We start from the raw sequence: 26976 nt of genomic DNA, 5'->3' as shown, positions 1-26976 counted from the left end.
AAAAAAAAATCAAGAGAATCCTCCCAAAACACAGTCCTCTGCATTATTTGCAGATGACTCGCTATTGTTTGCAGTTCATCAGCCTCCTTTGCTAAACACAGCGCTATTTTCCCTGAAGACACCCTCTCTGTAAGGAGGCAGAAATTCCCCTGGTAAGACACAATGTGAGCAAACACATCAGTGCAACTCAGGGGAGGCCAAATGTAGAGATGCTGAGGTGGGATGAAGAGGAAAAAGTGATGGGGAAAGAGACATTAAAGGTATTTTGACCCCAAAGTTGAAGGAACCTGTTGACAGCCAGCAATGAACTCCATCTACCAAAGAGCCCCTGAAAAACGCTGCATGCTTTCTGCCTTAGGACCAGATCCAGTCCGATGGATTTTAAGCTTCTCTTGTTGAATAAAAATAAGTTTCCATAGAAACAGCAACATTGCAGAGTAGCCAGCCTCAATCCAAAGACACCTTCTCCGTATGGATTGTCTGGCTGCAGATGGCATCAGGGCAAAGACCCCTCCTGTGCAGCACGTGCTTTCGCTGCCCAGGCGGTGAAAACAACGGTGGCAGAGGTAGGGTTAAAAGAGATGGATTTGCATCCACTTTATATGGCTTCCAGCACAATTATAGCATTGGGAACCTGTGGACAAAGCAGCTTTGTTCCCAAGCATTCAGCTTAGATGCTCTTAACCATCAGCATCTCAATTTGCACCCCTCAACAAGTACCAAGGTAAGAAAGAGGGAGCCCTCATTGCTACTTGTTTGGACCGAGTCTGCTCTCATTTATGTCATGTCAGTAAAAACTATTAGTGAATTCCCACTGATTTCTCAAAGGAGAGAAGATCATGACAAACTCAGTCAGGTCCTAGGGGGCCAGAGTTGTCTTCTCTTTTTTCCAGGACAAATCATCCATCAGATGATTTGGATAACTCTTGAGTACCACTATTTAAATGGGATGAATCTAGTGCAATTAATCTAGTGCATGCAAGCCTTCTGCACCAGAGAGCATTGCCATGTCCAAGCATGCTGAAGAAGGCAGAGCTTGGGTCTTTACCCAAATGCTTCTCCACACCAAGCTGGAATAGAGCAAGGAAACTGGAACATGCCCTTTGCTAATGTCTCCACGTGGCTAGAGACCTCTGGCATGGACCAAGAATGAAAAACGTGCGTGCTAAATGCACAGTCTGAGGGATGGGAAAGGCAGCAGGCTGTGGGATCCTGTCCCCATTCAGCCCATCTGCTGCACCTGAACGCCATCCAGCATTCCTGCTCAAATCCCTACTTTCATATGTTGCTGCTGAACAGACCCTGAGGGCATCTCAAGCAGGGTTTGGGTTTTTTTTTTTGTCTTCATGGCTTGCTCTCCCATTGGAGACATCTCCCGTTGGACGTCCCGTTGGAACGTCATGAGTGTCCATGGACCACAGAGTGACCATCAGACCCCATCTTGGCCCCATCATATTGATAACAGAGACATCTGAGCTCCCAAAAGCCACCACAGAGGTGCATTTGTAAGGACCTTTGTGAGATACTCTTCATGATGTTTATCAGTCCTATAAAGACAAGCACCTTAATGAGCTGAGGCCAACGTAAGTCAAGAGGCAACAAGAAGAACCAGATTTGGTATGTGCCTCCCAGCCAGGGGAAAATAGCAGCCAGGGAGAAGGGTTGGTGAACACCATGGATGGCAAAGAACAGATGGAATATAAATAATCTGGCAGCCTGTAAACGACGTGGCAACTTGTGGATCATTAAAGCACAGCACGCACAGCACAGGCCAGCCAAGCCATCAGCGCATGGAGAAGCCACAAGAGCCTGCACTGGAATTTGGCTTCCAAGCAAAACCATGCGCATGCAAGTTAACCTGCAGCATTTGCACATGTCCCTCTATTACTGGGGCTGGAGCCAAAAAAAAAAAAAAAAAAAAAAAAAAAAAATCCCTGCTGGACTTCTACGTCTGTCCTTCTGCCTGGATCAGGACTGAGCAAAAACTCCTTGAGTTTCACTAGCTACCAGAGAAACTGCTCCAGAAGAGTCCACTAATGGAAGGAAATACCTTCCAACACTTCATAAATTTACTATGAACTTTGAGGAGATAATATTGTCCTTCTTTTAAGATAATCACAACTTTTAGGAAATCTGAAACTCATACCTGAAAACATCCATTTCAGTTGACGGGAAGAAAAAAAAAATGTATTTGGGATATGCAGACAAGTACTGTTTAACATTTTTCCTCCTATTTTCAAATCTACAACCAGAACCCAGCCAAGACTTCTGGAAGCAGCTCCTATTTCAGTCATCCCTTTCCTTAGGAGACATCCTAGCTGACATACCCACTATTCAAGACTATTTGTCCTTGCACTAATTAATACAGATCCACAGCAAAAACATCCATTAGAAATACACTACACTGGGCACAGTGCAGGACAAGGTTTATTTTTTTTTTTCTTTTGCCAGAGAAATAATAATTTCCAGTAACAAAACAAAACACCAAAACAAACAAACAAACAAAAAAAAAAAAAAAACCAAAGAACCCACAAACAACAACAACAAAAAAAATACACCCAAGCAAATGAACAAAAAAGCAGGTCTGTGAAAGGAAGACTGGAAGGGTGGAACTGAGAGGAGTAAGACCAAAATGACCTACTAGGTATAGGTCAGAAGTAGGAAAAGTACTTTTCCTCCTACTGGTTTGTGCTTTTGGAGCAACTGAACAGAGTTTGGGTTGCAAATGTGTAGGAGACAGCTCCACCAGGGAAGTCATCAGGACCCACTTTACAGCAACTGGAGAGAAACCTGCACCTAGAGGATGTCCATATTGCCCATATGCAACACCTAGAGAGTGATGAGACACATCCCACTCCCCAGGCAGGACTGAGTGGCCCACACAGAGGTGTCTCGGATGGATCTGAGATACTTCGTGTAGCCCAAAACTGCTATATGAGGCCAGCACACAAAGGAGACTRAGATCCCCAGGGCAACAACTACCTCTCTGGGGAACCCAATCCCATGATCTAGYCCCGCTTTCCTCTTACTGAAGCTGCAGAACTCTGCATCTAAAAGAAATACACTGCTTCCTAAGTCCTATGGCTRAAAGGTCTGGCTTTCTCATGCAATCTCCCTTTAAAAGCACTAGCAAGGTCATCACTGAAGCAAGCACTGATGGGGTAAAGCCTGACTTTAAATTAAGCCTTGACAGTAGTCCAGTCACCTTATTCTATACCTAAAGCCTTGAGCAGYTTCTCAGGTGACCTCTGAAACATGAGCCATAGTTTGTAATGGATACTCAGCTAAGCTTGGCCACTGCTGCAGGAGAACAGGACATCTATCCTTGGGTTATGGCCTTTCAGAAAGATTTATGCTCCCTAAACCCTTGAAAATCCTGTCTTTACTTAGGCTTCTTTAAGGATCAACATGTTTCCTGAAAAGAAGAGGATGACAAAACACTGTGTTGCAAAGCACTTTCACAAAGGAAAAAAAAAATATATACACACACACACACTTATTCCAGGACGTGCAGTTTGCAAAACACTATGTTTAGTCATTATATAATAGCAACATTTTCTGGCAGTTACACATCACATTCCTTCTCAAAGGACTTCGAAGCATTTTGAAAACACTTCCAACATATGGCCAAGTGTAAAATAGCACTAGAAATAAAGACATTCATCTCCGCGGCCTTCCTCATGCTTTGCAACTGGCTTTTGTGGCCCGGGGGCTTGTGACCTCTGCTTGGAGGCTCAGAATGTGAACTTTGGCTGTGCCATTTCCTTGCTCTGAGTTGAAGCTTCCCCAAGGACAAACTTGGAATCGACTTCTCTAAAAAACTTCCAGACCAGATGGTGAGTAACATCATACACAAGCACTAACAGGTGCTAAGTCCTTAAGAGGAGCTACTTGCTCCACAACAACATGGATCCGCTTTTCCAGCGCAATGAAACAGGATTAGTATTCCTGGTTGTGGATAACTTGAATGACACCAGGAATTTGAGTCTCAATCTGGAAAAGCAAACATGCAAGGACACTTGTGTCTGCAGAACAAGCACCACATTCTCCTCGCCATAGATTTCCACAGAGGCTGGATGTAGTTGCTCAGTGTGCAAGATGCCATGTCCACTCGAGTAAACATTTCTAGCTTTCCAGGAAACCAAGATCAAACCCTGTGATTTGTATCTCATCTAACACATGACAAGAGCAGAACAGAGTTCCCTGGCACTGTGCAGAGACATTAGTTTTGTGCTAGTTTTGGAGAGGAAAAAAAAGGCACCATTGGAATCAACACTATGTRCCATGATCTGGGATTCCCCTCGAAAGGAAGATATATATCAACTTATCTTGTAGATTAGACTTCACAAATATTTGCTCTGTCACGCTTGCACAGACCTTCACAATGACAGGACATCGAGCGGTTACCCTCTTAAAATACAACTAAGGAAGACAGGATGGAGCAAGGCAAGAGTTGAAATAGCTCTGAAATCTCCCAGCAGAGCGGGAAATTCTGCCCATGGATGAGAGGAGGCCTGCAGATGATCCCCACATCTGAACCTCCCCCTGGTTCAGCCCAAGGCAGCTCTGCAGACCAAAGTCTGCCAGTCCAATGCATTCAAATTTCATCTCCTGTCCTCAGATGTGCTCCCAAGCAGATTAAATGTATTAAACATTCTGCTTTTCCGAGCACAGAATCAGGGACTTAGATATGATCCCATGTTGAATTTAGCTCCCCTTGTGTTGAGCTTTCACACTGCAAATAAACAAGCCCCATTCCTGCCTTTTTTTGTTGGTTATGCATGAGAGTCATACTCCTGGATCAGGGATGCTTTGCAWCCAACATGTTGCACTGGCCCACAAAAGGAACATGCTTGTGAATCTCCAACCATAGGATGCTACAACTGGAATTTGCAGAGTTTAAATTTAGCGCTCTTGTACAATAATCATARAATCATAGAATCACAGAATGCTTAAGGCTGGAAGGGACCTCCAGAGGTCATCTAGTCCAAGCCCCCTRCACACGCAGAGTTACCTAGAGCACATAATGAAAATAAATGAATATAAACTGGGCATGAGGAGGAAACACCAGAAGAGCTGTAACTTATAAACTGGGGGGGCGGGGGAGGGGAAGGTCGGGGGGAAGTTTTATAATCCTCATCAGAAGCCTTCTTCACTCTTTTGCATGGACGAGAATAAGATTTATGCATTAGGCATTTCCTACTGTGATTTAATCCTGACCCCACACAAAGCATTTCAGATCCTGAGGCTGCAAATGCAGATCAGGACAGTTTAACAGAGCCCATGGATTGAAGCACTGCATGAAAGCAGCTCAACATCCTCTGGGCACCCTTCCCACCATAACACAGGCTGCTCTGACCATGTCAAAAGCCAGTGCACAGTTGTCTCCTTTTTCCTGCCCAGAGCTGCAGCCTCAGCTAGTTCCCAAATTAAGAGTTTCATTCCAGCCTAGTTTAGATTACGTGCAGATGAGGCGCTTAGGGGCATGGTTTAACAGGCACAGTGTAGAAGGCTTTATGGTTGGATTCGATGATCTTGAAGGTCTCTTCCAACCATAATGATTCTATGATATTAAAGTCAGCGCCTTGGGGCTGAAGCAGATCTCTAGTTATTAAAAACCCAAGGTGAGGCAAGCAATGGCGCGAGAGCAAATTATCTACCCATAACAGGACCCTGAAGGAGGTTCCTCTGCTTGTGATACATGACCACACACAGACTTGGGTACAAAGCTCCCAGAAAGCTGACTGGCTTATGCTCACCTTCATTTACCTTAGTTTTAACTAGCCCTACGTTGTCACAGCTTGACTATGATGTCTTTTGCACAGACAGGATGCAGCAAAAACGCTGCTGCATAAATCAGTGCTCATCACTCCATTACTGCTACAAGACTGCTAGTTCCCAAAACTGACAAGTGAAACTCCTCTTTGTATCAACATCTCAACTATTTTGCTGTGGTTACAGTAATGCCCAAGTATTTCCTTGCAAAAGTTTTAACACAAGCTGCTAAACATCACACAATATTTATTCACTGCAGGTTCCGCATCTTTTACCTTGAATACTTCCATCGGAAGAGGAAAGTTTGCTGCATCATTAAGGGATTTTTCCAGAGCGTATTTCCACTCAGATATAGTCTTCAGAGAATAGATATCTAAAGGGATGATAAAAAGAAAAATAATAGAAGGTGACTGCTCAGGGATAAAACATTTTTGAAAGACTTAAGTCCCTGTGTCAGGGAAAGAGATAGTCAAAGTAAAATGAGCAGTGTGTATATTTGAAGCTGCACAGTGTGGTTAAATTCAACACAAAAGCAACTAGCAGGGGCACATTTGAGAAAGWTTTTTTTTCAAGTGGTGAGAAAGTGTATTATTTGTTTCTTCAACAGAAATTGAAGAATGTGTATTTGTCTGTTTTTTTACTCTGAGTCAAAGAAAAAAAAGACATTCCCCTCATTCCAATATTCAGTTCTCAAAATACCTGATATTTTGCAGGAGCCTCAGGTTTTTAGCCAATATTAATTATACTTGACTAAAACTTTGGTTCATTTGATTGGAAAAAATCTTTTTTTTTCCTTTTTTTTCCCCTCTTTTTCTATGGGGCGATATTTGTGGGAAGGCAATGAACGTTTCAGCTAAGTCTCTACCTAGACCTAGTTGTCGGTATGATGCTGAAACCAGATCATCACACCAACGCAGCAACTAATCCTTACAAATTGTGCTCACTGTAATCCTTTTTGGCAACGTCTTTGTGCAGATTCACATTGCTTTCAGTCAGTTTCTTTAAACAGGTCTAATATCATTAATTCATTATAATAACCAGCCCTTCATGATTCATTGCCGTGAAATGCCAATGAACCATCAAAGGAAACAATGCAGGGAACAATATAACGATGAAGAACATTATATTGGATTTACTTCTGCCCTAGAAAACATATTGTTATCCTGCCCAGAACAAGTTATTGCAGAGCATTCATATCAAGGTCTTAAAGAGACAAGATAGGTAGATAGATTGCAATAATTATTAAAATGGAAATGAACATTTACCCAATAATAAACTTGAACCTTGATAGGGAGCGAATAGCAGGAAGCTTTGCTTTTGTCAGCTTGGATCACACCATTTTATCACGGTTTAATTTGGCCCAATTTATATTTAAATTCTGCACATCTAATAACCAAATGTATTTGCTGGTTAGAAAAGATTTACTGCAATATCTTGCAACTCCAAAGAAAATAAAAAATAAATAAAGAAGGAATTGGCAAGCACTGTTTTTACCTAGCACTAACAGTACGAGAGAATTTTATGCTCTGATCTTAACAGATTTAAGACCTTATCAAAATAGGATTTGCAGAATCACTCGCTGGAAGTGGATGTATTTAGACTTCCACTATATCAAAACTCGCTACTTCAGACAGTTATCAAGGATATGCATACAAATTTAACACACTTAAAGGAAAATGTTAACCTTTCTAGGCAGTATTTTGCATTCCTTGCCTGTCAGATTATTAATGGGAATACACATTTCAAGCCTGTTTAAAGCAGGTACAGCGGTCGTGTTAAGAAGTTCACTCTTCATTTAATCATTCATTATTTTATAGATCTGTTGCCCCAGTTCTTCCTTTCCTCAGATCAGCCTGACACGCAGGAAGGGAACCAACTTGCCTCATTTCTCCCTTTGCAGCTTAAATAACAGGGCCACGATCAAATCTTCCTGATTTTGCCCCAAGCTGCAGACTGCTTATTACTTCAGCTGCCTTCAGCATAGACCAGCAGAAGCCCCAACAGTCTCATCTTTTATGAAGCTTTCATGGTGGGACAGCAAGGAAAATATGGGGAAATAACTCCCAGAACTGACCACTGTTGAGAAGACCCTAAAAAGCTAACCTTAGTGGTCAAATAATGCAAATAGCACATGTTTTAAAAAAGCTCTGTCCCAGGGCATCATTGCCTCTGTATCCTTTTCTACGTATCCTGCCATGACATCCATCCTCTACTGACATCCATCTTCTTGCCATCTATCCATCTTCAATGGCAATGAGACACAGGAAAAAAAAGTAGCATTTTCAGTCACTCTGCTCAAAATCAGTGATTTTTTTTTTTTTTTGGTGAGAAGTCAATAGGTTTTGAAAGATAAAGTCAACTTCAATGATTTCCATAACCAGAAAGCAGTATTGTGTGTGCACGTTCTTAGACAGGGGCAGTTGACTTATGCTTACAAACACTAAATTGCACGGTTAAAAGAGCACTGAGCCTGCTGTTTAAATGACAGTGTTGCAGGTAATTGAGCTAAGTGTACTGTGTCAATCTGTATTTAGGGTAACAAGGAGTGTGGAATTCAAATGACTGCCAATTTAACTAGAGAGTAACCTAAAAAATGAGACAATCTCTTCCTGCATGAACAGGTGAAGCAAGACCAGTGGGTCTATGTCGAGGGGTTTCTGCCAATTTGTACTAGCTAGAAGGGTTATTTTGGATTTGGTTACACATCTGAGGAGAAAACACATGTTACTGTATGCGTGTGTGTGCACGTGCGTGTGTCTGTGTGTATATATATTAGGAAGTTATAAAGAAGATCAGATGAAGATCTGAATTCATTAATAAAAATGTTCAGTAATAGCTGGAGCTAATAGCCAAGGAAATGACAAGGAAAGAAAATATGACTGATGAAGAGATATAGACACAGAAATTCAAAAAGCAGAGAAATTGGGGAGAGAAGTACACACAATTTTGGCAAAGAAACCAGTCGAGTGTGAGGACAAGTTAAAGAAAAAGAGGGAGGGAGGGAGGGAGAGAGAGAGAGAGAGAAGAAAAGAAATCAGATAAAAGCAGGAAAGGYAAAAAGAGAATAGAATAAAATGGAGGACATAAATAGGTGATTAGGGCCATTTCTATATCGATTTATTAAAACTACAAAGGACGAGAGGGCTCAGATACGATCAATGTAAAGCTGTTTCTCTGCAATGGAAAACACTCTGAAATAACATAGCGATATTCATGCTCTCTACTGTTTGCATTTAATTTAGTAGTGAAAGGGAGCATCGACTCCCTACCTCACCAATGAGGAAAAAGAAGCATTTCTGACAAAAGAGAAGACCCCGAGTTARATCCTCAGCCTGGAGGGACCCTGTGACACTATCAGGGGTCACAGCTCCCACTCACATTTGATGGAGAAGAGTCACTAAAAACATCTTCTCAAGTAGAAACTACACTCAAAGCAATGTGAACCCTAGAGAAAAAGAGCATATTTGTCCAATATCTCAACACGTCAGCAAATTCAGAGCACAGAGGTTGCATTTTCAGGGGATTATTTACCTGCAGGTGGGTCCATTCTGTATTTATTCTCTTGACACCAACCGACTGGTCGAAGTCTGCAATCCAAGTAAAACAACCACTGGTCATAGGATTCAGTCTCCTCCAATCCCACATAGCGAAGGCGTAATCTTCCTCCAACATTTTCAACCACACTAACTATCCAGTACTGACAGGGATTCTGGGAATCCTGCAGCTCTATTAAGGAATCAACTGTAATGAGGTCTACAGGGTTTTTTCCTCGCAGAGGCTGTTTGAATAGAAGCAAAACTCCTTATTTTAAACTTTATTTGAAGACTTCTCAAGGAAACAGATGACAGCAGATTATTTTTGTTTTTTCACACCATCATCCAAGCGATCAGCAAACAGTCTGTTCTTCTTCTATTTTACCCAATGTCTTCCAAGTGCAAATTCAGAAGTAAAACAGAAAACAACAGTTGTGCTAATTCCTCAACCAATATCAACCACAACACCACAATAAAAAAAAATAATAATAATAATAATAAAAGGTGGAACAGCTCATAAGGCACAAGCCCTTAGGATGCTCCCAAATGATCCCAAGCCCGGTCATATTGGAGGATTTCAAACCAAATTCTCATTGATTCCAGCAGATAAGAACCAATCACAGGACTGAACCCTCATATTCACTTAAACAGCATTTTTTATGGCCCTGAAAGCCTTCTGTGTGCTGAAATTTCCYACCCAAAAGATGAGCTTGCTCCTACAGACATGGATAGCACCATTCTCTCCACCTCTACAGGTTCAAGAGAGTCATTTCTCCAAAGCCCATCAAGGCCAACAGCAGATTCCCACCAGCTTTCATGGGCTTCAGCTCAGACTCAAGGCACACAGGATTTTCTGGGTCAAGACAACAAGAAATGCCAGTGAAAGACGCTCTTTGCCCACACACAGTATTTTCTGTGATCCCAGTTTTGCAACCATTTGCACATGTGCTTAACTTAACACCTGCAAAACTGCCAACTGCAGGCATTAAAAAATCATGAGATGGTTTTCAAAACCATCCCTTTGGGGATCTGCATTTTTGCTTTACAATTGTGAGACCGTGTCATCAAGCTATGACACACAGCTTTCAAGAGTCAATATTTTACTTTTTTTTTTAATCCAAGTTCACTTTTCAGTTTCAGGGCTTTAAGAGCAACACTAAAAATTACTGTCAGAATTGGAAATAGTCCTCCCTGAAGCAGACTCAGGAGTTCTTAAGAGAGATACTAAGCAAAGGCAAATTATGCAAARGATGAGGTCAATCTGTATGTGTGTTTCTGTTTGTATGACTTCAATTTAATTAAAAATATATATTCTTTTCAGGRTATTTTGAAAATATTTATTTTGTAAATCAGAGTCAGCCTGTGAATGGTTCTTTCCAAGTGTGACAGGAAAAAGAGAAAAAGAGTGGGTTTTTTTTTAAAAGAGAAAAATCTCTTTTAGCTTCAAAACAGTCAAGTTTCAAAAATAACCATAATTCTGAAATACAACTAATTTTGATTTCCATTTTAATATGCCAGAAACACAGGTAACAGAACGAGAATTTGGTAAAAGCTTAGTTACAGTTAACTAAAATGTAATCACATGTACAGCTTTAACCTGCTGTATGATTAATAGATATTTCTCAWACAGCAAATTTGCCAGTTCTCTATTGTATGTATTAGAAACAGCTGTATAATCACCTCTAACACTATTTAATGGCAAAATAGTCTCAAATGTTAATAAAATCATGGAAATCCACTTCCATACGATTTTTTTCTGCATACAGCAGCTTCATTGCAACAAAACATTTTTAACATGAAATGACAGTGTAATGATTTAACTTATTACAATAGATCCTGAGCAATAAAAGTGTTAATATTGCTGATTTGTACACTAAATCCTAAGTCAATGGGGTTGTCATTTCCCCCAGAGAGCAGAGCAGCTACGATGAATAATTGGGTTGCATGAAATATTAACATTTACCATAATGCAACAACTCTTTATATGAGTATCTAGAGTATTAAAAAAATAAAAATAAAAAAAAAAAAGCATCATTGCATATTGATTTAACAACATGACAACAGTCTGCAGCACTCACGAACAGCAAATCTGTCGACAGGGAGTTACATGCACTGCACGCCACGGACGCCACTAAACACATATACTGCATAAAACACCACCGGAGAACAGACTAGGGAGTGTTTCAAGTCACAGTACTGTTTCAYTTCTCTGCATTTTTGTCCCAGGACTACATCTTTTCCTTGCCTGTCGAAAGGGAAGTGGGAGCACAGCAAGCTCCAGCAACAAGGTGGCAGAAGGTATGGGCATCACTTGAGGGAATGCAAGGGCTGCCACTAGCCTGGGTGGAGAAAACCCTGCTGACTGGTTATGTGGGAGAGACAAAATGATCAAAAATGGTGCCTGTAGGTGCCCTCACCTTCCCAAAGGCCAACACAAGTGCTTATAGAGAGGTAAAACAGGACAGGTCCTTCTGGAGAGGCCGTCCACCTCTCAAAGTGACCCAAAGACATCAAAGAGAGTCAAGGACGCCCAAGGATAAGAGTCCTCATGGAAGTATCACACGGACTTGGCCATCTGCATCTGCAGAAATATCTCCTGTCCTCTCGTGATGGCTACTGGTTGAGAGCATCTGACCCAGCTTCCCTGCTAGATCTGACTTCTGCTTTTAGATAGGCTTCGACAAGGGGCCCTTTTAGATAGATCTTGGGAATCTACTTCTAAACACACACAAATCTGAAAATGTTCCCCCCTCAACCTAAGCTTCTCTTCAACCACGATCAGACTCAAAAGTCTGGCCATCAGTTTGGGGTCCTAATGGGCTGCCTCTTCCTTACTACTGGCTCCCCCAACCTTGTCCCTCATCGTCCAAGCTCTTACAAGCACTAAACTTCATTAAATAAAAGGTAAAATAAATCACCCTGTAGCTTGGTCAGAAGCAGAGCCAGGGGAGGTCAAGGTAATGTTGCTGCTGCGTCTCGGCCGGCATGGCTTGGGGACACTCACGGCACATGGACATTGCAAGCACACAACCTCACACGCCGGACACCGCTGCAGCACGAACACCGYGACACATTATCAGAGAGAAACTGCAATCTAATACATACGCCTTCCAGTAAATTTGCAGGTGCAGTCCGGGCGCCTGTCAAATCATGTATGAGAAACTCCGTCCAGTCCACATATTTCTCTTTGATTGCTGTAAAGGGTAGGGAAAGAAAAGAAATAACTTAACATGGCCCATTGCAATGGAATTATCACATGAATCTTAGGGAGATTTCCTCCAAGATTAGCAGTCCCGTGATCTGCAGCCAAGTCTTTAAATTTGTGGATGCAATCAAAGTTTAGACTAGGAAAAAAAGGTGGTTCTTTGCTCAGCTCCTTGGGGTGCCCTTGCAAGCGCATGCAGCTAGGTCCYAAAGTAAAGGAAGGAGATCTTGCTTCACTGCAGGCACCGGCAGTGATTTACGGCACCGTGGCTTATCATCCACATCGCTCTTATTCAAAATTAGTCCCTGCTTGCACAACTCCTCATTTCCTGCTTACCGTGTAGGCTCAGATATGATTTATAAGGTCTCTTTCTATGTTTTCTAATGGCCTCAGAGAAAAGAAGTTATGCAAACTTGCAATTCCTCAACAGGACCATAGCAGAACTCCAGGCGCTTTTCCCCACCAAGCCAAAAAAAAAAAAAAAAAAAAAACCTTCAGAACATTGTAAATCAGCAGTATTAATGAACTTGCACGTTAAGAAAAACTTGAACCATTTATCAGGAACATCTAGTTCACTTGACAAAATTTGCCAGGCCATTTGTTTTGAGCCAAACATCACCAATCATAAGCAGTTTTTTATTTTTAATTTTTTTTCTTTTTAGGAGTGTACATCAACACAGTTTGAAAAGATTCAAACTGAAATGGATAAATGCTGCCTGAGGGAATGAAATTCTTGTTCTTCAGTTCTCGATAGAAGTAGTGGAAGTTGGGCGCCAACATCCCTTGGGCAATGCAGCAAATCTCTGCTTCAGAGATTCGGATGCCTCTTCCAATTCATCCCATGCATTCACAATCGGAAATCCTGAAAACAGACTTTAGTTTCTCCTGCCTATAAATAGGGGTTAGATCACATCAGAAACATTCTTCTCTCTCAAAAAACTTATTTGTTAAATAACAGAGAAGCATAGATCTAAAACATAGCAGCACCTGTAGAAGGGAAAAAATATCACAATCATGCAAATTACAAGCTTTCCTCTAAACAAGCAATTAGGTTCAGAGTTGTTACCCCGTAGAGGAGTCCGGGAAAGTCAGGACTAGAAAACAGGCTGGTGTCAAAGACTGTAGCTCCAAAACAGCAACTTTTTGGTAGCCAATATGTTTGACTAAAAGGAAGCGATAAGCTCTGTAGCACGTTGGGCTTCCACAGAAACCACGGTGGAATGTYTACACACTTTGAAAAGCTCAGCAAACGTTGACCCCACAGCCGTTCCCCGAGACAGGGATCAGCTGCTGCATTTCTCTGATAAAGCCCTGTTTATTGGCACAAAACCAAGCACGGCACACCTGCATGTAGGCTCAAGCACTTAGATTCTGGCATAAACTCAGGACCATACTCAACTTACACCCTCACCATCTCAAGCAACTCAAGCATTTGGCCACAAACAAGGAGACTTATACAGCTAGATGTCATTTCTGAGTTGTGCCCCTTCTCTGAAAACCCTTTTTCCCCATGTCACTTAAAACTATGCATTTACTTTACAGAGCTAAACACTTTGCAAGTGCATTTAAGTGTATCTAAAATCAGCAGACTTTTAAGCACTGAACTTCAACCTCTACAAAGTAATGCGAAAACAGACCCGGAACTGCACAAACTCTTTTGTCATCACAATTTGCTATGATTCCTGGGAAACCTAAGACCTTGCCAATAGCCATCACGACTTGTTATGATTCCTGGGATAACCAAGACCTTGCCAATACTTGAGATGAAGGACTAGCCTAAGAAGAAATAGTTTATACGCGGTGTCTCCTCTTCCAGCATTCTCATCGCATGCACCTCATCAGCTCCCGTCCACCTACATTAGGATACAAGTGACGAGCTTAATTTTGGCATCAGCGAGAGCACAGTAATTGCCATAATGAACGGGACTGGAACCCCTCTAGCACAAGCTTCTGCCTCTGACTGTGAACAGCCCTGGAGGCATCGGATAAAGGTGCAAGTTGAACTTCATCTTGGCTCATACCCACAAAGTTGTCAGCCAAGTTCTGAATGCCAGAGCCTCCTTACTGAGGACTGACAAATGTGATAAAGAGAACTCGGTTCGAACTTTCAAAGCTGGCAGGGGGGAAAGAAAGCGTCAGGATATTCAGTCGACAACAGATTTTAGATGCCTCCATTTCCAGATGCCTGATTTGAGATGCCATAACCATGCCCAATCTTGCTTTCTCCGGGCTGTTCCCTGTTCTTCAGCATCTTTCAACACAGGCACCCCAAATCCTTCATCTTTTTTAAGAAGTTTCCATAAGATGTTTCCACCCCCCCACTTTCTGACAGCTAAATAAGACTGAGTCTTCAGCAACAAYATTGAAAACAGCGTAACAGACTTCCCTAGTTCAAAATAAGCCAGGCTGAACCYCATCTTCGGACCAAAACAGCTCATCTGAAAAACCAAATGACTCCCACTTCTAGATCAGAAGCAATCTCCTCAGGCAAGTTTCATAGCTATGATTTTGCTTTATTTTTCCTTCACCTCTGGAAACCTTCAGGAGAGAAAAGGTTGCACTGAAAATCTTGAGGAGTAGGGATATGCACAGCATGACCAGGGCTTCCCAGTATGGCAGTGCAAGCCACTACAATACACTTGTTTTCAGTAGCAAAAAAAGCAACTCTGAATCAGCACGGTACCTGGAAAAGCCTTTAAGGACCAAGCAAGATGTCACACAAGAATATTCAAACAAAGGAAAATCTTCTGGGTAAACAAAGAGYTGGGTGCCCAACCAGAGCATCCATTTCAGGAAGCACTGACCCTCACGGAAGACGACTGCAAATATGACCCATAGAGATGCCAAAAGGTTTCTCCAGGATTTCAGGCAATGTCCCCAATTGCCAAGGGAGAAACACATGTATGTGGGCTCACACACAGGAAACGTGGCAGAAAGAAACCTTCTTGATAAATTCCTCTATAGAGAGGAAGGTCCTTCTACAAAAGCCATGTGGGACAAAGTACCTGCTGACTTCAAACGTAAATATTCTGATGGGTCTCCTCCAGCTGCAAAGCATGGGAGGAACAAGCATAATTGCTTTCCTCCTCATCTACATCTTGATGACCTGCAAAAGCTCAAAAAGCTATAAAAAAATCCCCAAGTCAGTATTAAAGTCCCCACTACTTCTGCCTGCATGGCATGGTAGGAAACATCCCTATTTCTCTGCAATCCAGGGAACCTCTGAATCTGGGAAGAACACTTTTACTCAGGTATAAAATCCACTCCAAGGAGGGATGAGTCTCAAGGCTACCCATGCCATTGCAAGCCCACCATTCCCTCGCTAGGCACAGCTTGTTTGTGAAGGGGACAGCTTGGAAAGGGACATTCACCCATGCCACCATGGAGCTCCAAAAAAGCCCAGTCACATGAAAGTATCTGAGATATTCTAGCTACATTTGGGGCTACTTTGGGCATGATATCCTAAGAAACAAGGGCTGACCAAGGCAATGGGGACACGATTGCATTCACTGGTCCTCTACAGCAGGAGTCTTTGATGCTTTGTGAAGACGTGGAGCTCGACAGAAAATCCTGGGACGCTCACAAGTGCTCCGAGCCCTAACCTCATATTAGTGCCAGTACAACGGTCCTGTACAAGGCCTGCTGTGCAGAGAAATGAGGAATATGAGATTGTGCTGCACTCTAAGACCCTAGGGGCCAACAGCAATCCAATTTATCAGAGGGAAGGGCAATGATTCGAGAGACAGCGTAGCAGAAAAAAAGAAAATAAGACTCAATTTGGCGCCCTCACTGATGTAAAGGCCACAGTATGAACTGAACTGAACGATTAAACACTAGATAATCCAGAGAGGAGACACGTATTAGCGATGCTCTCACCATGGGAAAAGCTTCAGCACCTGTGCCTTATTAGCTAGAGTTGGACTCAAATGCAAAGCGGATATAGCTCAAAGTGATGCTCCCTAAACTCATAACTACTTTTCTTTCCAGTCGACACCAGCATCCTGCTTTGGAGCTGCATCTTGCTGACACAGATGTATGAGTTGCCTTTGGCTCAGCTTCAGCTCCTTTCGGAGCCAGCACGGTTGGCTGCTTTCACACCTCTGCAGCTCCGAGGCCAAAGATTTTAAGGCATCTTCGAGCCGCAGAAATCCTCCAAAAGTGCTTAGTTTTCAGCAAAGTAGCTAAATAGGCCTGGAGCACATGAAGCTGAGCTAAGGTGCATCCCTTAGGTTTTAACTTCATCAAAAACAGAGCTCTCAATAACCCACAAATAATATTCATCTTTCCTTATTTTGTCACATGATTCATCCTGGCACCACTTTTGGTCTTCCTGCTTTTTTTCGCTCCTTGCAATTTTCTCACTTTTGCACACCTGTCTCATTTTCCCATTTTTTGAGCAAACCGTTCTGGGCCGCAGCTGCATCTGAAGGTGCAAAACCAGGCTGGCAGCTGAGAATTGAGGCTGGGGCCACCAGTTAAGTGGAAATGCAATGTACCATCAGCACAGCATGTTGGGCATTGGATTTTTCCCTGTTTTTCACTAGCACCTGCTCAGAAACCATTTTTTGCTTTGCACTCTGCATGCTCCTGGTGATCCAAGGACAGACACCAGCATACTGTAAAACCTGCATTACCAAACCCACTACAATGCAGAAGAGAAAATAGGACAAATAGCCATTTCTTGCCTTCTTTCTGTAATCTTGTAATTAAAAAAAAAAATAATAAAAACCAATCTCTATTATTCTGGGTACTCCAGCAACCTGCCAACATCTCCACTACAGAATTACCAATGGTCTCTATGACCTCTTAATGGTGCTGAGATTTACTTTCCTTCCATGAGAAGGAACAGTATCAAACAGCTTTACAAAATGGTTCAAAATCACCCAGATAAACCTGTAAAGCGACAATGCTCTCACTGCACCAACTAACCTTATTAAAGTTTCAGTCCCTCCTGGGACTGGAATGAACCAAAACAGTTAGCAGAAGGACAGGATCTGGACGATTCTCATCAGTGTCTCAAAAAACTACCTATTTCCCCCAAAAATGTAAATTAGGACCTAAAAAAAAAAAAAACTTGTCAAAGATAAGGCATGCAGTTTTTGAAAAGGTAAAACACCTACTATAAGAACACAGAAGCCTTTCCACCTTGGTGTTTCCTTTTAAATTTGAAATCACTATAATTTTGATACAGTATTTATATATTATAAAGGTATAAATATATAAATATAAATTGTTACTGTGTTATAAAGGTCTAAATGACAGAGTCAAAATGAGATGTCTTTATATCAAAACAACATAGAACGCTAAAACAATTTGTTTAGACGTCACCCATCAAAACAGTTCATCAAAACTGACACGTTCCCCAAAATATTTCCATTTTGATAAAGCAGCATTTTGACAGAAAACAGCTAAATCTGAACATTTTCAAYCAGCTTGAGGGAAAACACATCCCAGGGAACCAAATCCCAGACTGGATGTGAGAAATGATTTGGTTGCATTCGTGTTTCTGCCCCCAACTCATAGTCGTCTCAAGGGACACACATATTTGACAAAAGTCACTACAGTGTCTAATCAAAGAATAACAAGCAAACAAAAACCAAAAGCTAGTTAGCAGGTTACTAATATTTTGCATGAAAATGACCTTTTTTATGGAGAACGCTTCCATGTGCTCTCAGGAAAAAGGCAAGTGTGGATACAGACATCCTTAAAGAACTTTCTTCAAAATTCAAACAATTTTCTGTTCTCACATCAGCAGGTTCTGTATTTCAAAACGGATCACAACACAATATAATATAATAATAATTAAAAAAAAAAAGGTACAGAAAGCTATTGGTCTGTYTTCCTACTGACAAAGCCATAAATAGAAAGAGATCAATCATCTCTTTCTATTATCAATCATTCTATTACCAATCATTAGGGCTCCAATCACCAAYTTCTATGCATCCATCTTGAACATGGAAATCCTCTGAAGAACATAATATTACACAGCGAATTCTCATGGAAATCAAAACTTATGAGCAAACACATAACAAAGAATAAATGAGTGTTCAAAATACATTCCTGGAGTCAGCAGTTATGGTCTCAGTCACATAGATTTATAACAGAAAAATAAGGAGATGTTAGAAGGAAATTAGATAGTTATAAGCAAATAAGTAGCTGTTGCTCGCTGTTGGAAGAAGTTGCTCTATAGCACTGATGGATTAGAAGCTAATTATCCCRTTTTTATATATAGAACTTTAAAAACATGTAAAACTCAAATGAATCTTATTTGTTTAGACTACATGGGCTATTTCATATAATATACTCAATGAGTTGTTAAATTAAGCCTTGAAATTTCTTTTTTTTTTTTTTTTTGGCTATTTCGAAGACACTGATTCCAGTTCTCAAGGAAAAGCGAATGCAGACTTTAATCCCTGTATATTCAGGTCTGCCTGCACCAGCACCCTTAGCTCTGAGCACACACGCAAATCTCTTTGACTTTGTTCACTTGTCTAAGTGCTGCAACAAAAGGACATGCTCCCTTGAATTAGATACCACATTTTAAATTTGGCCAAGGAGAATCTGAATATATTTAGTAAAGCTTCACTGGTATGCATCTGCAAGACTAGATCAATAACTAATGGATGCTTTAATTGGATATGATCCCATCCTCTTTTATATCAGTACAAAGGAATACACGAACACATGCTTCAGGTTCTCATCTTAAAAAAATACTTGCTGTTTTGTCTATGCACCTATATCAAATTTAAATGTTTCAACTGTTATCCTTTCTRCTGCCATTCAAGGTTTTTAAAAGTTACCCATTTACTATCTCTTGGTCAAAGCAAGTGAGATAACAAGGACAAAAATCTATCCCACTGTCCACAAGGTATTTTMCTTCCTACTATCCTTTCAGTCATTTGCAGATTGCCTGTTCCCCTTGGTTTTCTCTAGTCCTTAAGATTTTTTTTTTTTAAACAATAAGAAGGCAGCAGGGTGGGTTGTGTATTCCAATTTATTTCTTGAAGCTTTCTCTGTTACACCTCCAACACACCTGTGGGATCTACAGACAGAAGAAGAGAAGGGCACAGATATGGGATGCAGTTGCAAAAAGTGTACATGTGATGGGAAGTTATCTTGAGTTTACTTTTTYAGACTTTCTGTTAGGCTTTCTTCTAGTAAGCTCCTCATGCTTTGTGCAGCAAGAAATAGCTTGGGGGTGGGGGGGGGGGCTACCAGCAATTGCCGAGGCATTTCCACTATGTTGAACCAACTCCAGTAGCTAAAAATAGTTTACAGAAACAAATATGCTCTGCACTTGAGAGCCTACTGCTCTTTAAAAGTTAAATTGCCCAAGATCAGAAATTTGGCAAATAAATCCTAGCTGCACAGTTATCCATGTGCCATTAACCCAGACCAGGCTACCTTGATCAACTGAGGAGCAACCATCTCTGTCACAATCCCTGCAGACAAGCCACAATAAATGATTCACCTCATAAGTACCGTGATTAATTACTCCCCTTCAGTTAAAATCAATAACCTACTTGTGCTTCTAAAAATAAATAAAAAGGAGAGGTGCTCGCTTGGAAGCACATGAATGGGAGAAGAAGGACAGCAAGAGTGGTGGGAGTCTCCACAAGCTGAAGGAATCTCATCTCTCCCCAACATGACCTTGAAGATTTATCTGGTCCTCGATGGACACAGAGCCACCCAGCAAATGCTCAGGGATGCACCAGATTCAATCCTGGATAACGAAAACCTCCTTGTTATCAAGCAGAGTGCTGTAATTCAAGGAGGAATATCTCACTCTTGAAAGCCAGGCGATGACTGGCACTCAAGGGCTCCGAATGAGCCGTGTCACCACGGGGGCTCCTGTGTCATTAGCATCACCGACCATTAGGGCAGTGGCTCACTGTGAAGATGCATGTCCACACGCTGGGGCTCTCTCCGCATCACCCCAAGCCTCCTCGTAAATCCCTTGATTATTTGTTGTTTTTCCCCCCTCTGCACTAACCACGGTGCTCAATGCACAGCACAGTCTTGATGAGACCCTTGTCTAATGAGGACTTTGGGATAAATCAGGGAGATGGGGGGGGACCTGATAWTTTGATTGCAATTTCTAAACCTGTGTTTAACCCATAAAGAAAACAAAAATACTGCAAGAGCTCTGTATTCCAGACAAAAACAGTGCCATAACCAAAGCGCTTGGAAATGGCCACTTTGCAGGCTCAGCTCTTCTTTCCCAGGATATGGCCCCACCACATATTTTGACGTGTTCAAAAGGCATTTAAATCACCTTTGCAGGCATTGAGACTTGCTTCTGCAGGTAGACAGGAACAGATTCCTTGCTAAATATTGGCTAAAATGTTCCCCAAGGATCAGAGGGGATGCACACATGCCAAATCCCAGTTGTCAAACTGAGAGTACCTATAGTGCTTCACATGCGACCCAGTAGTAGTTCCAGAACAGCAACACAACAGGAGGGAAACAAACACCTAAAAATGCCAAAACTGGTAATTCTCAAATCTGTCCCCCAGAAAAATTACCTCCAGAAGCAACAGCAATCCAGCTGTCCGCTTGGTCCATTCCCTGAATTAGTACTGCTATGAATTTTTTGAAGCCCTACCCTTTCCAGGCAAGCCAGATCAAAATCTATTCCGTACCATGACAGTGTCCAGAAGTTATGGGAAACTCTGGGAGAGGATGTCACTATAGTATAAGCACCACGCCTGCAGCTCTGACCTCACGTCTCCAAATTCTACCCAACTATTTCATGCTCTAAGAGCCTTTTCTCCTTTCTAAAGCCCATACCTTTCTAAAGACGTACACCGAAGGCTCTTCTTGGGAGACAACGCCATAAAATGCAACCAATTTGCAGCAATGTCCTTGCATAAAGAACAAGCCAGCTCACTGCACAACTGCCCTTCTTGCCCTGTAACGCCAGAAGGCTACAGTAAAAATCCAATATGAACACTGGTACTAGCATATAAATACATACATGCATGGATCTGAAGCTCAAGAAAAACATCCTGGTGGTTTTTGTTTGTTTTCTCCATTTTTATAATAGGGGAGAAAAAAAAAAAAAAAGGAGCAAGCGAAAATGATGCGATGCTTATAGTTTATTATAGGTATTAAATTGTTAAAGATTATAGAGGAATAATTAAGACAATCTGGAGAGAAGCTCTAAGAGAAAAAAAAAAAAGATGCATATTTTGGTTGTTGGTTAAAGCACCGGGCTATGAGGCCGAATTATGATTTTTTTATTATTATTACCAAATCCACCAGGCACGCATGACACCCAGAGGTTTGTTAAAAATCACATTTCTGGTTTTCAGGCTTTCTTCCCTTAAACAGAAGCTATATGCATAGGTGAAACTCACCCTACATCACCAAGAGTCTATCCAAGACTATTTAGCATTACATCAGGTTAAGCAAGTCCTTGTGTGGCTGGAATACAGTGCTGGGTGGTACAAATGCCAAACCAGGGTGCACCAGGTCTAATTTAACGATCAGCCCTGAGTTCTCCACAAATCTCACCCAGACTTTGTAGGATCCTTCGAAAAAAAGCCATCGAGGTTCCTTTGCTGTGACCTTGTTCTGTGAATACCCTGTGAAACTAGAAATATCTGAAAGAGTACATCTAGCACTTCGCAGCTTATTCAGTAATTAATCAGAATTGCATTGCCTGCTTCTAATGATCAAATCCCATTTAATCACTTTAGAGCCTCTCAGACGCGTGACGTAAGCGCTGCAAATCAGGACCTACAGGGCTTTATGAGCATTCATCACACATCCTTCCCAAAATTAATGGCACAGTCTTCACACAGGCAGGCCCCACGAGGTGCTTAACATCCTAAGATCTAATTTCATAATCATCGTAACACCATCAGAGAAATACCTCATCTCTGCACATTTTGTGCTTGCTAAACATGTGTTTTCCTCACTTCAAACCAGAAAAGGGCTTGAACTATAAATCCCAGGATCAAAAGAAAGAGAGAAAACTTTAGAACTGAATCTCAGGATCAACATACAGTAAAAGCCAAGACATCATCTGACGTGCAACTACAAGTTGCAGCATTTAAAACATCAGTAGCTTTTCTGTAACACTCCCAAGACTCATTTGGCTTCTAAAATGTAAGCTTCTCCCTCATTCCAGGAGACACTGATGGGAGAAAAGGATGCTGTGATGACCTCAAATCTCTTCCCCACTAAATTGAAGGTTCCTAAAGCTCAGGATAGAACTACGGCTCAGCTGGTTTCCAAGATCTTGATCTCATCTTTAGAGCATAATGCTTCCTCCAAGCTTTTCCGGGTTATTTGCTTCTAAATAAGTTTCCTAGATGTTCTGCTGGAATTAGAGCTTCCAGACAGAGTCACCTGCTAATGGGAAGGCTGAAAAGTTCAATGGTAACAGCAACAACTGTAGCATTACCTTCTCATCTCTGCAGACTCTATGCTCATCATAAGCAAGTCTCCTGATTAAGCTATGTGCAACAGGTAGCACAAACCGTTTTCTGACTTTGGTAGGCATTTTCCCTGGATACATTTTCTATACAAGCTCCTGCACATTGTGAAGTAGTTGTATTTTAATGCCACAAACCTAAAACACTTGACTTTTCCCTCATTTGTTCTGACTAGTCACAACAACGCAGGTAGGACATAAGACATTTTTCACTCCAAACACAGAAGACCCCATGAAATCACATGTCACAAGCTCAACTGTCAATCAGAAAGCTTTCCAGCACATCCTTAAACTGATTTACTCATTTATAATTTCTGGCCAAAATGAAGCAGATGGCAACAAGGGAGGAAAAGGGGAGGACAAGGACAAAAAAGCAAAATCCACAGCAAATCCCTTCCAAGTTCCATGCAATAGGAGCCAGACTGACCTAGAATTTGGAAGGTGTTTTAAGGAGCTGCCTCCTGATGGTCAATGGGAAAGTGTTTTATAGGCACGTCATCTGAATCCTTCATACTGTGTAAAAGCTGCCTCCACGGGCTCCTGGAGCATATGGTCTGCTTCGAGAAGGAAGCCCCTTCTGCAGCGGCTGCGAGCCCACGTTATCATGTGCAATGAGAGGAAAATCAAGCGCAAGTCACAGCTGGCTCGGGATCATGCTGTCGCTTGCATCTGCTACTAGCAGCCTCCTCAAAACATTATCTGCATGCTGCTGATGCTCAAACCCAGAGGTGCCTCTCTCATCAGGCATCTGAGGGCATGGGCTGCTGAAGACATGCCACCAAACACCTTGAGTTGTCCTTGGCCTAACGGGACACAGCATAACCTCTAAAGACTGCTCAGCTCTAAGAGGCATCAAATAATCTTCAACCTGGTCAAAACAAGCCATTGCAGAAATGCCTATGTCACCTTCATGGTGCTCTGAATGAGATCCCTTCTGCTCAGTGACCTTCTCTTCCACAGCAATGTACAAGGCACTCATTCTTCTCTGGTATATAGCCCCAAAATTACGCCTAGGTTAAAACTTAAGTATCTGGATGTTTAATACACTTTTTAAAAACTGTCTGAGCAGATGTCTCTAATGGTGATTATTTAAGGGTTTGTTGATGCTTTACTTACTATATCACCACATTAACTACCTCATTAAGACCAGACATCTTGCCTTTGAGAGGGCATTTCCATTCCAGAACTCCTCTGGGGGAAATAACAGAGGACTAGGGAACAGGAATATAAGCAATTACCAGAAATGACCATTTAGAACCTCTCAATCATTATTTTTAAGGGATACTTTATTAAAACCCATACACTTGGACATTAGTTTAGCTGAACATGTCAAAGAGCGGTCTGCACTCACTAATAGGCCAGTTTTCCCATTTTTTTCTATGGTTTCAGGGCTTGCTAGCTTCACAGCTTCAGGGCATGTGTACAACAGTGGAAGAACAAAACAGAGAAATCACTACTGAATATTCCATGTGTGGAGATCAACAAGGACACGAGTGCTGCACGCATCTTCTAAGACTTCTCTTGACTAAGGATGTGGTAGTCTCATTGATCACCACTCGCCAACTCTCTAGAACAAGGTTAAAAGATGAATATTTTCGCTGTGCAAAGAGCTTGGACTTTGACTGATACAGACACAATCTCACAGATCCCCAGGAGCACCTCATAATCAAAAAAACAATACAAATCTACACATTGTACTTTGGACAATTAAAGCTTCCTCAGCTACTGATGCAAGCCCTCTTCATCATGGTTCAAGAGTGTGGCACAAGTCCAGGGGGACCTACTTCACCCAACCCAGCGGGTGGATTTTCTGTTTTCAAAGCTGCTTACTATAAAAAAAAAAGTGGTTTCCACATCAGTGGACATCATAAAGTGCATTTTTACTCCTTTCTACAGGAAAATAAGTTGAGAAGTGTCCAATTTCATGCATCTGTGGAGTAAGATGGAACAAAAGGTGCAAGCCCACCATGCCTTGCCAGGTGGTTCTCAGCTCACTGAGGAGCTCTGCTCTCAGATGCCTTCCCAAAACTGCCTTTGCTCCTATGGGCAACCGCCCTTTTTAATCTCCTTATGTACTTGTTCTTTCTTTCCTCACTTTCGCTCTGGAAGAATCAATTATTCAGAGGATCAAGTGCAACATCACTTTGCCAGGGATTTTCTAAGTATTGCAGAGATGGAGAGCACAGAGTTAAGAGATTTCCCAATGTTGTCCCAGACACCTGTTGTGAAAGTCAATCGTGAAGCAATAACACTAGCATGCCCCAGCCCCAAGACCGTTAGCCCGTAAGGAGCATTATCCTCCTAAATGCATATGGTAATCCAACTCAAAAGACTCTACCCATCTCCCCGGTGGATAACAAAAACTTCACCTAATGGCAAAACCAACACGTAGGGATGAAACCAAGGATATCAAAGGGTGGCTGCCTCCTCAAGTTGTAGGACCACAAGGGAAAAAAAGCCCCTGGAAACCCAAACTCACACCACATATGCGGGATGGATCAAATCATTCCCACTCTGGTATTCAAGCACCTTCCAACAGAAGAACAGGTATTAGGAGAAAAACAAACAGAGCCAAGTACAGCTCTGTGTACAGAAATGAACCAATATCAAGCTTGACTGAAAAAGTTGATTAAATTAGTTTATTTAAAAGCCCAAACAAATCCTGAAGGAGGTTCTTTGTTTATTGCTTTTACTGACAGCACGTGTTACTGAAGAAGCACCATGTGGGCATGAAATATTTATTCATTAAATCTTTCATAAAGCTGCACACTATTGGTTTCACTCTGGATATATTTATAACTTGTCATGGTCCAGGAAAACTGCTCCTTTTCCTCCCTTCCCATMCAGATTGTCTATAAAGAGCTTGGCTTTGAGTTTCCATCACAATAAGCCTGATCCTCAGTCCCACTATGGCTTGTGTGCGATGTGCTACTTCTTCAATCCTAASAGTTGCAATTAATAGGGTAGTTGCAATTAAAATAGCTCAGATCTCTCTGCACCACCCAACATAGACTACTATAGAGCTGCAAGCACACTGCTGTTTCACCACATTGCTGCCAGCCATGGTGCAAGTGGAAAGCTGAGGGTGAAGATGCATCAGCACTGGTAGAGGGAGAACCAAGGTGTAAAGGAGAAGTTTTAACCTCTTCCCACCAGAAACGTCCCCAGGCTGTGCTCAGAGAGGTGATGCTCCAACACCATCCAAATCAGTGTAATGGGGCAGCTTGGGATTGCTAAAGCCTACAGTAAAGGAAACACACTCAGCTGAAATGCCAAACACAAACCTCAAACTTTAATGCAGTACTTAGAAAAAAAGCAAAAATCATACACTTATATGGGAAGGCACCACATGTTGGGTGCAATACAGGGAAACAAGAGCCACATCAGCTAGAAGACACATGCCATTCCTTCCCTGTTGCTAACTGTCCCAGCACAGCCATGCATCCAAGAAAACCAAAAACAGTGTGCAAGGGCACTTAGTTTAGTCTTGCTGCACGCAAGCTGTTTGGTATCAAAACTCATTCCATGAGCAAAACCCCTTCTTGAACCCTCTCTTGGCCAGAGGCCAGTCTAGGGATCCAGCCCATGTTCCACACTGGGGTAATAACGCACTAGCATAAACAGGGTTATCCTATCCTCAGCGCTCATCATAAAAAAAGCTTAATATAGTTTTACAACAGTTTTACTGACTGCACAGCTCACAGCAGAATGAGAAGAGGCTGTAATCAGAAATAGGAATCAAGATTTTTTTTTTTTTATCCATAGTAGTAAAGACAAAAAATACAAACATGATCTGCATTAGGACCATGCATGGCAAACTGCAACAGCAAAACCATCACATAAATTGCACTGATGTTTAGTTGGGTGTAGGCCAAGCTTAAAGTTCCCCATATAACYTTGAACAAGATACAGGCAGCTCAAATTGGGTGCAAATTGGGTAGTATTGGTACAGTGCAGGGTCTTGCATGGACTGATGGCCACGGCACGCACCCTTCCTCATCAGACCACAGGCTGCCCCCTCT

General features: G+C 41.8%; 1 protein-coding gene across 1 annotated transcript in view; it reads right to left on the bottom strand.

Moving 5' to 3' along the window:
• SFMBT2 (Scm like with four mbt domains 2) overlaps positions 1-26976 on the bottom strand; it is a 77865-nt gene that overhangs the window by 37344 nt on the left and 13545 nt on the right. The window contains exons 4-6 of the mRNA XM_026052463.1: positions 12414-12502; positions 9307-9553; positions 6051-6148 (exon numbers count right to left, since the gene is read on the bottom strand). Of these exons, the coding sequence (XP_025908248.1) occupies positions 6051-6148; positions 9307-9553; positions 12414-12502 (434 nt within the window). The remainder of the gene's footprint in view (positions 1-6050; positions 6149-9306; positions 9554-12413; positions 12503-26976) is intronic.

Source organism: Nothoprocta perdicaria, unplaced genomic scaffold, assembly GCF_003342845.1.
Source record: "Nothoprocta perdicaria isolate Ctin4 unplaced genomic scaffold, notPer1 scaffold_89, whole genome shotgun sequence".
Classification (NCBI taxonomy): Eukaryota; Metazoa; Chordata; class Aves; order Tinamiformes; family Tinamidae; genus Nothoprocta; species Nothoprocta perdicaria.
The sequence above is the reverse complement of the archived record's forward strand: the minus strand, read 5'-3'. Positions and strand labels throughout refer to the sequence as shown.